Here is a 14,090-nt window from a genome sequence, read left to right on the forward strand (position 1 = left end):
GAGGGAACACTTAGCTAACTTAAATGAATTCAAGTCTCAAAGTCCAGATTAATTACATTCTAGGATACTTAAGGAAGCAGTGGAGGTAATTGCTGAACCACTTGCCATAATCTTTGAAAATTCCTGGAGAACAGGAGAAGCCCCAGAAGATTGGAATATCTTCAAAAAAGGGAAGAAGGTGGATCCAGGAAATTACAGGCCTGTGAGCCCGACTTCTCTACCAGGAAAGATCTTTGAAAAAAATGATTAAACAGCATGTATGCAAGAACTTGGATATACCCCGCCTCCAGTAGAGCGAGCCCTGTGATTGGCTAATCTCAGCGCCATCTGCCAATCACAGCCGATGCTTGATGAGCCAATCACAGCCATTCAGTGGATGACATCACTGAATGGCTGTCATTGGCTCATCGAGCGCTGGCTATGATTGGCTGCTGGCACTGTGATTAGCCAATCACAGCACTCACTTTGCTGGAGGCTGGGTATTCAAAGCCCCGTCGCCAGAAAGAAGCTAAGCAGGCAGACGGGGAGGACACTTGCCGCAGCGCTGCCGGAGACCATAGGGATGCCGCAGACAAGGTGAGTATAAGCCCCCCCCCCCCCGAAAATAAGACACTGTGCCCTTTTTGGGGCAAAAAATATATATGACAGTGTCTTATTTTCAGGGAAACACGGTATATCTTGACTTGAGTAAAGCATTTGACAAATTATCTCATACCATACTTATTGAAAAAATGACCAAATATGGGATTGACAAGGCAACTGTTAGGTGGATTCACAGAGTGGTCATTAATGGCTGCACATCCAAATGGAAGACTGTATCATGTGGGGTACCACAAGGCTTTGTCCTAGGCACAGTGTTGTTCAACATTTTTATAAATGATCTGGAGGAGGGAATTGATGGGAAACTGATCACATTTGCCGACAACACAAAGCAATGAGGGATAGCTAACACTTGGGAAGAGAGCGGGAGTATTTAAAATGATCAAAAAAAAGCTTTAACAGTAGGCGATGATTAACAGAATGGTATTTACCATGCAAAAATGCAAAGTCCTACATCTGGGCAGGAATAATGAAAAGAGCACATACAGAATGGGAGGAATTGGGCTAAGCAGCACATGTGAAAAAGAATTGGGTATACTAATAAATCACAGACTGAACATGAGTCAACTGAATGATGCCTCAGCAAAAAAAGGCAAACACAATTTTGGAATGTATTAGGAGAAGATTAGTCTAAATCACATGAGGTCATTATCCCCCTCTACTCTTCCTTAGTCAGACCTCATCTGGAATACTGTGTCCACTTCTAGGCACCCCACTTTAAAAAAGACATAGACAAACTGGAACAAGTTCAGAGAGGAGTTCCCAAGATGGTAAGCGGTCTGCAAATCATGCCCTATGAGGAACAATTAAAAGATCTGGGAATGTTTAGCTTGCAAAAAAAAGACTGAGAGGAGACTTAATAGCTGTCTACAAATATCTGAAGGGTTGTTACACTGCAGAGGGATCAGCCCTATTCTCATTTGCACAATGAAAGACTAGAAGCAATGGGATGAAACTGAAAGGGAGGACACACAGATTAGATATTAGAAAAACTTTCTGACAGTGAGGGTGATCAATGAGTGGAGCAGGTTACCATGGGAAGTGGTGAGTTCTCCTTCAATGGAAATGTTCAAACAAAGGCTGAACAAATATCTGTCTGGGATGACTTAGTGAATCCTACACTGAGCAGGGGGTTGGACCAGATGACCCTGGAGGTCCCTTCCAACTCTACCATTCTATGACCAGACCTATAAATAAATACAGACCACAAATATCATGTCTGACAAAAACGTTAGAGTCCATACTTGACTAGATGAGACTGGGAAACGGGATAGACAAGCGGGGAAGAAACACAGAGGGGTTGGGTCCTATCCCTAATGTACAAGTGGCTGAATCCTCCTAACAAGGGAAGCATCCACTCTGAAAAGGGTGACCCTGCAATAGGATTCTTGGGCTTCCCTGAAATGTCCCTAGATGGAATAAGTGATAGAGATAGCACTTTAGCATGGCCAAATGGGATAGACTCAATAACAAAAGGGAAACACTAGATAGAAGATACACAAATGTAGCTGAACTGAATAAGGGAATAACAGTACAAATTGACACTGGCAAAAAATTCTCATCACACAGGACTAGGATACAAATTAGTATATCTGGCATCACTTGCTCAGAAAGAGGTGGAGAAGAAGAGAGTAGTTGGTGGTCAGAGAAGGAGGTGTGCACAGGAGATGTCATGGATTTCCTTTTGCGTCCACGGCATACTCAACTAGGAATGTTTGCACCCTTTCCTGATTAATTATGAATTGATAATGCGCATAAGAAGATTTCACACTGACACAGGTTCAGCATGTATAAGCTTCCTCAATTCTGCTTTATTGTTGGGCGCGCAGCCTCTTTTAAAGAGTTTAACATATCTGCCCACCTGGACAGGTCAAAGATTACATAGATACAATGTATTGTTTAATTATTGGATAAGCATCTTGAAATTCTTCCATCCTCCGGTCAACTGTTATTGGCCATTATGTGGTAGCAGGACGAGATGAGTGGGTTGTCTTGGACCCACGTGTGGTTCCTTCAATATGATTGGATGTTACAGCTTGAACTATTAATTGCATAAATTTCCTGTGTTATTTGCATAAGTTTCCAGTAAAACTGCTTGTGTTATTATTGCGGTATCTAAAAGCGGTACTGTTTCAGACTGCGGTTATTTATGTCTGATTTTACTTCTTCTAGAGTTACTAACTGCTAGCTTTGTTTACAGAGTTTAGTAAGCGGAAGGTTTCATGATATGAGGAAGTAGATATATTGGATACATGAAAGAATATATATCTATATTCGTAGGAGAACAGACAACAATGGAAAAGTACTGTCATTTGGTATACTGAATGCTTAACATATAAAAACAGGTCCACTGTCCACTACACATGTCCACTATCCAAAATATAGATATATTGGATTTGCACTACAGAGAGACGGACTGATGCTCCTGCCAGGGCTAAGCCGCAGTTATGTCTCTTCTGCTAGGAGACTTGTCACCTTCGGGGACTGGAGCGCAGACGATGCTTCCTAGGAGGTGGTGGTCACGACAATAATCTAGGACTGATCTGTGGTAACCAAGTCTGCTAAAATCTTGTCTCCTTTGCTAGTAACTGAGCTGGGCGATACTTTAGCCTTTTGGGAAAGGAGACAGTGGAGCCACTGTGAACCTCTGCCATCTTGTCCCTCGCTGTCTCCCTGGCTGAAGGCCTGGTTCTCGGTCACTGCATATCCTGCAGTCATAGCCTATCGTTACATATTGATGACCCAGCCTCAGAATTGGTCGTTGATTTGAGATCAGTGGTGTCCGACCCTCCCGCCAATCACCTAATTGAAGAGGCTATGGCACTCTGTTGAGCACTGTAGCCTCTTCATTCGACAATACTGCTGTACATTTTGCAGCAGTTGTGCCGGTATTGCAGCTCTATTCCCTTCACTTTCGCAACGTGATGAATGAGCATGACATCACAGGCCACATCTTACATGTAAAGGCATCTTGCATGTAAAGGCACTCCATTAACTCATAGAGATCATATCTCTATGTACAAATCCTCTCCATCACCCTATCTCTGTATTTCAAAGAGCCAAAAAAGAAATCAATCCTATTCATTGTGCCTATGATTTTCCCGTACTTCCAGAACATGGTGTCTTTGCACTTAGATGCGACCTGTAACTCAGTAAATTGTGAAGGGGCCTCTGGATATGAATCTAGAAGACGTCATCTCCTGTTTATTCCCTTTGCTATCAACACAATTCAATAGAGTGCATATTTGTCCTGATGCATCATTTATTTACTTGCTATACTCAAAAGCCATTGACCGTCTCTATACAATTTACAGCTATGACTCACTATTACCTGTAAATCCCATTTTCTTTGTTTCTCTGTATGTTGGCACCATTCAGCCAACACAAAGACTATTGACTACAGGAAATAATGCAAAATTAGCTACTATACTCAGGTTGAACAGATACATTGGGAGAAGTATTGGCGTAGGATAGAATTTGATTGCTAGTTATTTGTCCCCGTCCTTTGTTGCGCCCCACAGATGTACCTCGATTGTGTTCAGGACATGTTGTGTTGAGTGAGAACATTTTGGTTTTACCGATAATTACAGATGATGTTTCATGAAACAGTGTCCTGATATTCTTGGCTACAGATGAAGGCAGGTATAATACCCAGCATCATTCGTTTCAGGGAAAAAATGAATGAGAAGGATATTTCACAGTACCAGAAGCTAATTTACACTCCTAGTGTGATGTACAGAGAAGACAGGATCCGCGAAGAATGGACTTTTGTACGCACATATAGAAAAGCAGCAGGAATGAAAATAAACTGGAATGACGCAAATCTCCCCTGGGTCACAAAGCGACAAAGAAAACAAAAAGAAGATAAAATGTATAACTAGGAAATCAAAGCCATGCTACATAGTATTGTTAGTGGCGATGAAGTGATGGTATTGTTGCAGTGGTCACATTATATAGCCAACGAGGGTCTATACTCTACAAAATTATTTAACCCCCATTGCAAATTAGGTTTCTTTGCCAAATTTACAAACTTTCAGCTGTTTGCAAAAAAATAATCAAACAAGAACAATTTAAATAGCACGACAGAAGTAATATAACAATTGGTTTCTCCATATTCAGCACAAAATGCCATTTTTAATGACTACTGGAGTCTCATAATTATTCAACCTACTGAATAGAATCCGTCATAAAAGCAGACATTTGAAAACCCAGTGCTGCAGAATATGTTGGCACTATATAAATAAAGATGATTATTATTATTATTGTCTTAAGCACATCTGATGCAACAAATCAAGCGTTTCATTAGTTGCATCAGGTGTGCTTAGAATAAAACATATCACATACCTGGACTGGCTAGGGCTTTGTTGACTGTGAGGTTTGACTGCATGAATATGGCTAGTTCAAGAGAGTTGTCCAAAAGGTTAAGAGAAGAGATGATTACCTTGCACAAACAGAGCCTGTGGCTGTTGGAGGGCACAAATCAGGAGTTGGCATGGGATGGGGCACTTAGATTTTACTGTGGACCCTTCCTCCTCCATGAAGGTCCTCTCCACAATCATTACCCTAAATCTCTGTTACATTCTCTACCTTCTGTCTGCCATTCCCTACCTGTTAGACAGATCATATTATTTGACGCTAAGGTCTATACGATAGAGTTATTGGTTAATAAATAATATAACCAGATATTATGTCCCACTTTCTACTGCACTTCATGCGAAAAGGACACAGCTGGGCAGAGCACCCCTAATGGGAAATCCATGGAGCAGAAATGGCAAACAGATGTGCCATGTTTTTCAAAAGACATAGTGAAATCAATGAAATATAGGTGCTGCCGGCCTAGTACGTTGGTAGACCAAAGGTCATATTAGCGTAGAATGCTGAGGTGATGGAAGTTATAGGAGAACTAAGCTTTTGGCGTAGCCTGTTGGTAGTTGGTGAACTGAAAGAGACCGAAGATGGTCATGTTGATTAAAAGTACACTAGTTCTATATGAATATTATAGAGAATCGTTTAGGGCGATTTCGCAATCGAGCAGCGCTTTTTTGGAGTAACTGACTACTTGGGCAAAAAGATTCAGGGGGCGCCGGGGGTGAGCGGGGGGTTGCAGAGGGGAGCACGGGGGAGGGGGGGGGGAGAGAGAGAATCTTTTTGCCCGAGTAGTCAGTTACTCGAAAAAAGCGGTGCTCGATTGCGAAATCGCCCTAAACGAATACGTTCGCTCATCTCTAGAAATATACTTTTAATCAACATTAAAAGAAATATCCTGTTAAATCCCCGCTGCTCCAATATTCTTCACTAATCTTTATACACTGTGCTATGACATCACGTCGACACACAGGAGGACTGCAGCCAATTATCTTCCTCAGTGGTTCCTTGGTGGACACCACGATCAGTTATTGGCTGCAGGGGTCAAGTGCGCTTATGTGAAGTCATCCATGCAGTGCAGCAAACAAGGACCTGCGGGGAGCTCCGGAGTGCCAGTGCTTGATAAAAATACTTTTTTTAATGATTTCATTCTGCCCCCCTCCCCTCCCCGCTCCCTTCCATCCTTGGCCCTTTTTTTCTTGATCTTGACCCCTTTAAATTTACGTGGGCCAATCTGACAATGTAGACTGCGGACCAAAAAAGTTGCATACCCCTGGTATCAAGTCTTCTGACTGCTAGGAATGGTCTTCAGTGGTATACAGTAGGTTGTATAATAGAATACAATCACCTCTCAGGATTGTAACTCACCTACAGAAAATAATGGGGAATAGTCATCAAAGATCACATCCTGGGATGACAGTGGAAGATTATGGTGCTCTTCCCACACAAGCTGTGACCGAGGTGTCTTTATTATCTGCAAGGAACGGTTTATTCCTAAATCCTAGACATCATTTCCTGCTATGTTCAAAGGCAATTCAAGTAAAGCTACTTTATCCATTTCTGTATAGTATTAGCTTTAGACCTCTGTGAGAAATGCCTGAAACAATAGATAAATGTATTTACTTAATCGGACTAGAGAGATGGCAGGTCTGTTCGTGAGTTATCGAGAAAACCAGAAGCCAAAACGTCTCACAACTAAAATGGAAGAATTCAAAGGGGTTGCCTAGTGGTGAACTATTGACGGTCTACCCACAGGATCGGTCATCAAAAGCGGATATGTGGGGGTCTGCCCCCTTCTTTGTTGGCGTAGAAACATTCTTTCCTCTAGATGTAGAAGATGGCCCCCTGTTATAGTCATAACCCTGTAAATGGATTATTAGATAGATCCCTTGATTGACGTTTACATTCTTATTTATTAGGAGTGGTAGCAGATTAACTAGACCATGGGCTCGGGGCGGTTCACATGACTTCACCCCCCACCCCTCCAAAAAAACTAAATAAATAAAAAATGAATTTATATATAATAAGACAACTTTTAGAACATGGCGGCTTAGATACTGTGCTGTGGTTCAGCTTTAGTATACCTTTACATAATACAGTTACCATAATGTACTCAAATAACAGCTTCACACAGTGATAGTGATTACAGTGCAGTTACCTCCAGTGATCACAGATGATGTAATCTGTTTGGAGTCGTCTGTATTCGTTGTTCTCCCTGGGCCAAGGCCACCAATGAGAATATTTCCAGCCAAGAGTTGCCTTTGCACATTCCTTTTGCCACAACCTCTAATTAGTGCCTTCCCATACTAACAACATGCCACTTGTGGTCCCTCTAAGTAATAGGGCACCTGCTGTGGCCCTACTAAGTAATAGTGACTCCTCTGAGTCCACTAAGTAATGATGACCCATTATATGGTCACATTAGGTAATGGGGACACCTTTGTGGCCACACTAAGTAATGGTGACCCCCTCTGTACTCCAGTATAAAGCCCCTCTCTTGCCTCCTAAGGGCGCCCACCCACTGGCGTTTGCGATTTTCGTGCGTGAAAAACGCTGCGTTTTCGCGGCGTTTTTTGCCGCGTTTTCGCGGCGTTTTCGCGGCTTTTCCATTGACTTTCATGGGTGCATTAGGAGAAAAATAAGGACACATATGCAACTGACAGTTCCTATGTTAAAAAACGCAACGCAACGCAACGCAAAACGCCAGTGGACAGGAGTACATTCAATTCTAATTGCTCTGCAGGAAAAACGCAAAACGCAAAGAAAAAAAAATCGCCAGTGGGTGGGCGCCCTAATACTGCAGCGCATAGAACTTTCACTACATACACACACACACAGACTGCTGTTTCCTGTCTGTTCTGACATTGCGCATGCTCTCTTACAACATGACCTCATTCCATTCCATTGGTTCCAGCACTCAAAGTACAAGTGCTATAGCTAGAATATGGAGTGAGAGCGTGCACACAGCAACAGACCAGATGGGAAACAGTCTGTGCATGTATGTAGTGAAAGTTTTACCTGCTACAGTATTGGAAGTGGGTGCCAGTGGGCGGTTTATGTGACCATGGGTGCCTTGGGCAGCCTCTCCTACCGTCCTCAAGTAGATTTGCTATTGTTGATTAGGTTGCCAATCAGACATCATTTTTCTAAACTAATTTAAGCCTGATTCTGATATCTTCTCTGGGTATTGCAGTCCACATATTCCATTTATTACTTTGGGTGCCCATGTTTGAACCCACTCAAACTCTGATATGTCTTTCTTGAGCATCGGTGCCCAAAACTGTCCACAATATTCCTTGTGTGGTCTGACCAGTGACTAGTATCCAACATCACCCCTGTATCCAGTTGCTACTGGTGTAAATAAGGCTAGGTTTACACTACCAGCTTTTTTTTCTGTTGTTTGACTCTGTCCCTGGAGCTGGACAGTAGTAACCCAGAAGTGCCGTATTCAGCATATTACAGTTAGATGACGCCTTACGGACCCCATTGGCCATAATGACATTTGTTTAGCGTCTAGCACTTGGGGAGAAATTGTCCAAGATGAAATAGCTCTATTTTGTCTGGGATTTTATGCCAGATCTGCAAACAGTTGTAAATGTAGTCTAAAAGTTTCCGCAATGTTCTATACACCAATGTCTGAAGGATTTTGCAGGAACCTGTCATTCTCCGGACCTGGTCATTTTCTGTCATCCATTTAACATATGGTACTTTACTAACAGAGTGGGTAACACAAGTCGCCTCCCCCATAGCTTGAAGTTCTACTATACTGATAAGTTTGTTTCTTACAGGGCCGCCATAGCCCAGGCTCTGAACAGGCTTTTTATATTCTGTGTGACTGTAAGTCTGCTGGCAGTACGGAGAGGGATTGTTAGTATCTGTGAAGGCGTTGAATGGAGAAGCAATATGTCAGATTTTGCTAAAATAACAAATCTCCCAGCTGCCTGCTTGGACCTCTTGTTCTATAATGAGCACAGGCAGTTCCAAACTTCAGCCTTGCAGAGTGATGGAAGTTTGGGGGAGGTGTTTGCAGATTTCCATCCTTTGTCTTGGATCTGTTGGAGATGACAACTCATGTGGGTGGCAATAAAGATGGCATTTTACAGAAAGTGTCTCTACTCCTTTTTCTGCCTCAGTTCCAGTAGGCCAGAAACAAAGCTTTACTGTAAAATGGTACAGTATGTTCCTAAAAGTACACGCTGCAAAACATAAAATATCATGGATTTCGCTATGATACTGACATTGTGGTTCAATGGAGCTGTGGGGCGTCAGAGGGTGACGGACAGTTAAACGCCCTTCTGAAAGATTGAGTGCTAAAGTCAGTCATTCTTTTATCATAATGGGTATTGTTTGTTTGAATCATCTCACCAGACTAGAAATTAAAGGGGTATTCTAGTTACAGAACGTTTTGTCAAGTTTTCACCAATCCACTGGATGGTCGAAAACTTAGAAATTGGTCTGGATCCAACAGCTGGGACCTCCACAGTCCCGAGAATAGGGGTCCCATTTCCCCTGTCCTCCTCACTGCAACCCGCGCAGCAAAAAGGTGACTCAATGGAGTGCAGGTCATGCAAGCGCTGTGCCACTCCATTCATTTTCAGCAGGACCGACGTAGATGACCGAGTACAAAGCAATCGACTATTTCCGTCAGCCTCATTAAAGTTGGAGAAGCCACCCGGAAATGAAGATGATGGGGGAAATGGGACCCCATTCTCAGAATTGGTAAGGGCTCCAGCAGTCGGACCCCTGCTGATCTAACAGTTTTCACCCGTCCAGTGGATGTGAAAAAACGACAAAAAATGCTGTGTAACTGGAATACTCCTTAAAAGTGAACAATTGGGGAGCCAGTTTAAAAAAAAAAAATGCAGGCTCCCTGGGGATAACACAATATGAATAGCAATTGATTGACTGGATTCAGTTGAACATGCCATACACATGTACTTTTGGCTGACCGTGAGGGAATTTTCCAACATTGCCGATCACATTTTCAGCAGATGAAGATCTGCCATTAGCCATTTTGAATGATCGTTGGCATTAAATTTAAACTGATGGTTGCCCGAAATGGTCAGAATTGGACACTTCAGCCAACTTTTCTTTCATGTTTGTTACATCCGTGCAGACCGTGAAACAATGACCTACACAGACGCAACCCAAACAAAGACTGGAGAGAGGAAAGGGGAGAAAGAATGGGACATGCATACACGCAGGATATCAACAACAGCAAACTGTACGTGCATGCAAACAACCAACAACATCCGAACTGTAATGCTACAACAGATAAACGGACGTCCATGCAAACCGCCACCAAACGCCTAAACACTTACCAATACACATAAGCAAATGGAACACCTAAACTACAAGGTATTAGTAATTTGGCACGGGTACATAACTCCCGGACCCACCACAAGGGTCCTCGTTGTCTTTCGAGTCCCTCCGCTAGCAAGACAACTGAAACCCAGAAGGAAACACTGCCTACAAGCGGGGCAATCGTCCTAGTAGGGACGGCCTCACACTGGAACCTAGGGGCCACTGTCTCGCCCAAAATAGTATCAAGCAGGAACAGAGCAAATACAAACAAGACAGCAAAGCACAATTAAGACCTTGTTCACAAGAGGCGCTGCACACCTAGAGACGGACAGACAAAACAAGGCTCTAGCATCCACTTACCAACGTACGAAAGGGATAGGACAAGGCTTAGGCGCCTGCCCACTAACGACCGGTAGGACAAACACACACACACGAATTGAGCGTCCAACAACTAATGAATGGGTGGAACACATATAGGACATAATTCAGACATAAACCAAAACAGAACATCAGATGAAATTCAGACATGGAAATACGGAAGGAAACCAAACTGAACCGCATGAAGACATACCACAAAGGAGATGGACAGAACAAGACACAGAGAACACAGATCTGCACAGCATGTATCCTAACAGCCAGATACTGTACATTAAGAGATGTAACGGTATAAATGACTGCCACCATCTAGTTGCCTGTCCCGGGCCGGAAACCATGCGTACCTGTATTTTTCTGTACTGCAGATGCCCGCGGCAGCTCGCCATCGGTCATGCTCAGTACAGATTTTTTCAAACCTTTGTTTTTCCTGCACCGTTTATAGGCAATGACGCTGGTAACTCGCAACCTATCCACAATGTCAAAGGATGATGTCTATGTAGAATCTGGCCAAAAATAGATCATGCTGCCATTTTATTTCCATTTGCAGAAATTGCAATCACTGCTCACTCGTGTGAACGAACATGTGAATGTTCTATTTTTGTAATGTGTGGAATACCGCGGATTGTCCGTGCGGGTGACGATCACGGATTCTGCAATTCAAATCCCATCGTGTGTGTCCTATCGTTCTGTCCCATCAAATCCCAGTCAAATGGATTTTATTAATTTGCTGTTTAACTGAAGTAAGATTTGAATTTCTTCAAAATCCTAAAATCAATGTTAGCCCCGTGACTGTGGGTGGGGCTAATATCATCCCACTGGAGATAGGGTACAGCAGAGTAAGCAGGATGGCACACTAATAAGCCGGGACTTTTGCTGGAATCAAGCATAGCACTGATCGGCTGAGCCTCAGCCAAAAAATAACAAAGATAACTAAAGTGTTGGTTTTGGCACACTACTGACCGGAACAGTGCCCAGCGGACCAATTTAACTATAGTGAGTTTTGGTGGGTTTCTGCCATGCCGTCCATCTTTTTTCTGGACAAAGTAGCACAGCATGCTGCACTAGTTTTTCCATGAGCTTGTACCAGATATACACTGGAGGCTCCAAACGAATCCTCTGACACAGATGGGAACAGAGCCTTAGCGTGTTTAGCAAAGAATCAAAAAATTGAGCTTAAAATTTTGAAAATTTCGGGGAAAGAAATCAAGATTTTAATTTTAGTCAAAATTGCCCAGAACTAGCTTTGTGTGTTAATAAAGGAGAGATTGTGGGTCAAGCTTGGCAACAGTCCTGATTTTCACCATGAATAGAGTCAACAAAAAAACAAAGTTTATGCTATTTTGTATTTAAAAAGGTATTTCTGTTTTCTTTCTTTCTAGGTGGCAGACTTTGATTTCTCTCCAGTTAGTGAGAAGTATGAAGCTCTCCCAGAGTACAAGGAAATTCCTGCTGGAAACCTATGCTGCTCTTACTGCACTGCTGAAAGTTCTTCTGAGGAAGGAGAACAGAGTGGAGAATCACAGCCCCTCCTACATCCATCATCCACGCCCACGAGGAGCTACACTCTGTGATCTGGGTTTAATATGGTGCTGCCTATAGTGTTGCCTTAATACTGTAAGCTCGGTGCTCGCTGTACAGCTCAGTATTGTACTCCAGGAACCGTATGTTTTTGAATGCATTCAATAAGACATACATAGGAGCACAAAATGGGGGGTAGTTATCAAAACTAGCGCAAAGGATGAGCGGTGAGGGTACCTATAGCAACTATTTAGGGTTGAAATCTGATATCCATATTTCCTTTGCACCAGTTTTGATAAATTTCCTCCCAATGAGATTAATGCACTAACTGCATTGCCTATGCTTGACTACAAATTAATGTTTACAGAAAAGTTATCCATAAAATGCCATAAACATTAGAATGTACAGTAGGAAAAGGTCAGAATGGGCTCAGCTAACATAGCAGAATTCAGTATACTAGAAGGGTCCATAAAGAGACACCGTCCACCTGTAACTGGAGCCTGAGACGCTGCAGGTTCCTCCAACAAGTCTTATTGTGTGCTTACCTGGAGGGGATGATAGAGATCCAGTAGAGATCACTGTCCTAGGTAGGGGCCTTAGGGCCATTTTTGCAAGGATGCTTGACGATCCTGGTGTGTAACGAGGCAGGAACTATGACATACCAAAAGCACTTGTTGAACAAACTTTAATGGGTCTTTAAGGGCGCCCACCCACTGGCGTTTGCGATTTCCGTGCGTGAAAAATGCAGCGTTTTCGGCGCGTTTTTGGCGCGTTTTCCGCGGCATTTTTGCGGCATTTTCGCGGCTTTTTCGCGCCATTTCCATTGACATTCATGGGTGCATTATGAGAAAAATAAGGACACATATGCAACTGACAGTTCCTATGTTAAAAAACGCAACGGACCGAAAAAAAAACGCCAGTGGACAGGAACACATTCAAAACTAATTGCTCTTGAGAAAAAACGCAAAACGCAAAGGAAAAAAAAACGCCAGTGGGTGGGCGCCCTAAAACACGACAACTCCGGCTCCTAATTAGAACACTACAACTTTGAGTACGCTGAAGTAGATGATAGCCCTTGGGTGAAGTAGAAAGCGGCAACTTGCCAACACAGCTTCCAACGCAGGAACTGTTCTCCACAACAGCTTTAGCAGAATTACCAGGGCTCACTCTATTCTCCTTGCTAAACTTGTTCAGGGACACATCCTTATATCAACTCTACCCCTAGATGATGGAGCAACGTCCTTTAATGGCACATTTGTGCAGCCTTTCGTGCTACGCCCCTCCACAAGAGTCCTGCCATCTCCTTCCGCAGCCCTCAACCAATTATAGCAGTTAGGAGTACAGTGAAATCAACTAATACTGACTGTTGGCTTATTTGACACACAGCATTCTGAGAAGAATGCTGACCGAGAAACTTTTTTGGATTCCACGATCACACCCGGTTCACTTGTCAACCTCAGTCAAGCAGATTAAATATTCCAACGAGGTGAAACATTGCTTCTATTCCTACCACAGCCTTCACATATCCATCTTCTCTGCCAATGACATTCTATGACAACCAGGGGAGAACAAATAATGCAAATTCCATTAATCTGGCACAGATATCCTGCTGATCTAGCATGCTACAAAAATAGTCACTCGTTGGATTAACAGGAATGTAAGACCATGATGCCATGGGTCCAGCCTGATAGCATAGGTGTCAGCACCCATGGGAAATTTACCACAATATTCTGGGCATGCTAGAAATTAGTCTTTATTTGGCCTCTTCATGACTGGGTGCATTTACATTAATTTTGATGCATTTTACCACTCTGCCCAAGCGACCCTCTTTTTCTAGACAGTTTTCAACTGGTGAAGTAGATGCCAAAAGCGTCATAAACATAATAATTGATTACATTCTTTTTTCTTACTACAGAATTCTGTTGTAT

The 14,090-nt window shown here is 42.9% G+C and overlaps 1 protein-coding gene across 1 annotated transcript in view; it reads left to right on the forward strand.

Annotated features, from left to right (window-relative positions):
* TMEM130 (transmembrane protein 130) overlaps positions 1-12,849 on the forward strand; it is a 33,304-nt gene extending 20,455 nt beyond the window's left edge. The window contains exon 8 of the mRNA XM_066577836.1: positions 12,024-12,849. Within this exon, the coding sequence (XP_066433933.1) occupies positions 12,024-12,215 (192 nt within the window). The 3' untranslated portion in view covers positions 12,216-12,849. The remainder of the gene's footprint in view (positions 1-12,023) is intronic.
* Positions 12,850-14,090: the final 1,241 nt, after the last annotated feature.

The sequence above is a fragment of the Eleutherodactylus coqui genome, chromosome 8, assembly GCF_035609145.1.
Source record: "Eleutherodactylus coqui strain aEleCoq1 chromosome 8, aEleCoq1.hap1, whole genome shotgun sequence".
NCBI lineage: Eukaryota > Metazoa > Chordata > Amphibia > Anura > Eleutherodactylidae > Eleutherodactylus > Eleutherodactylus coqui.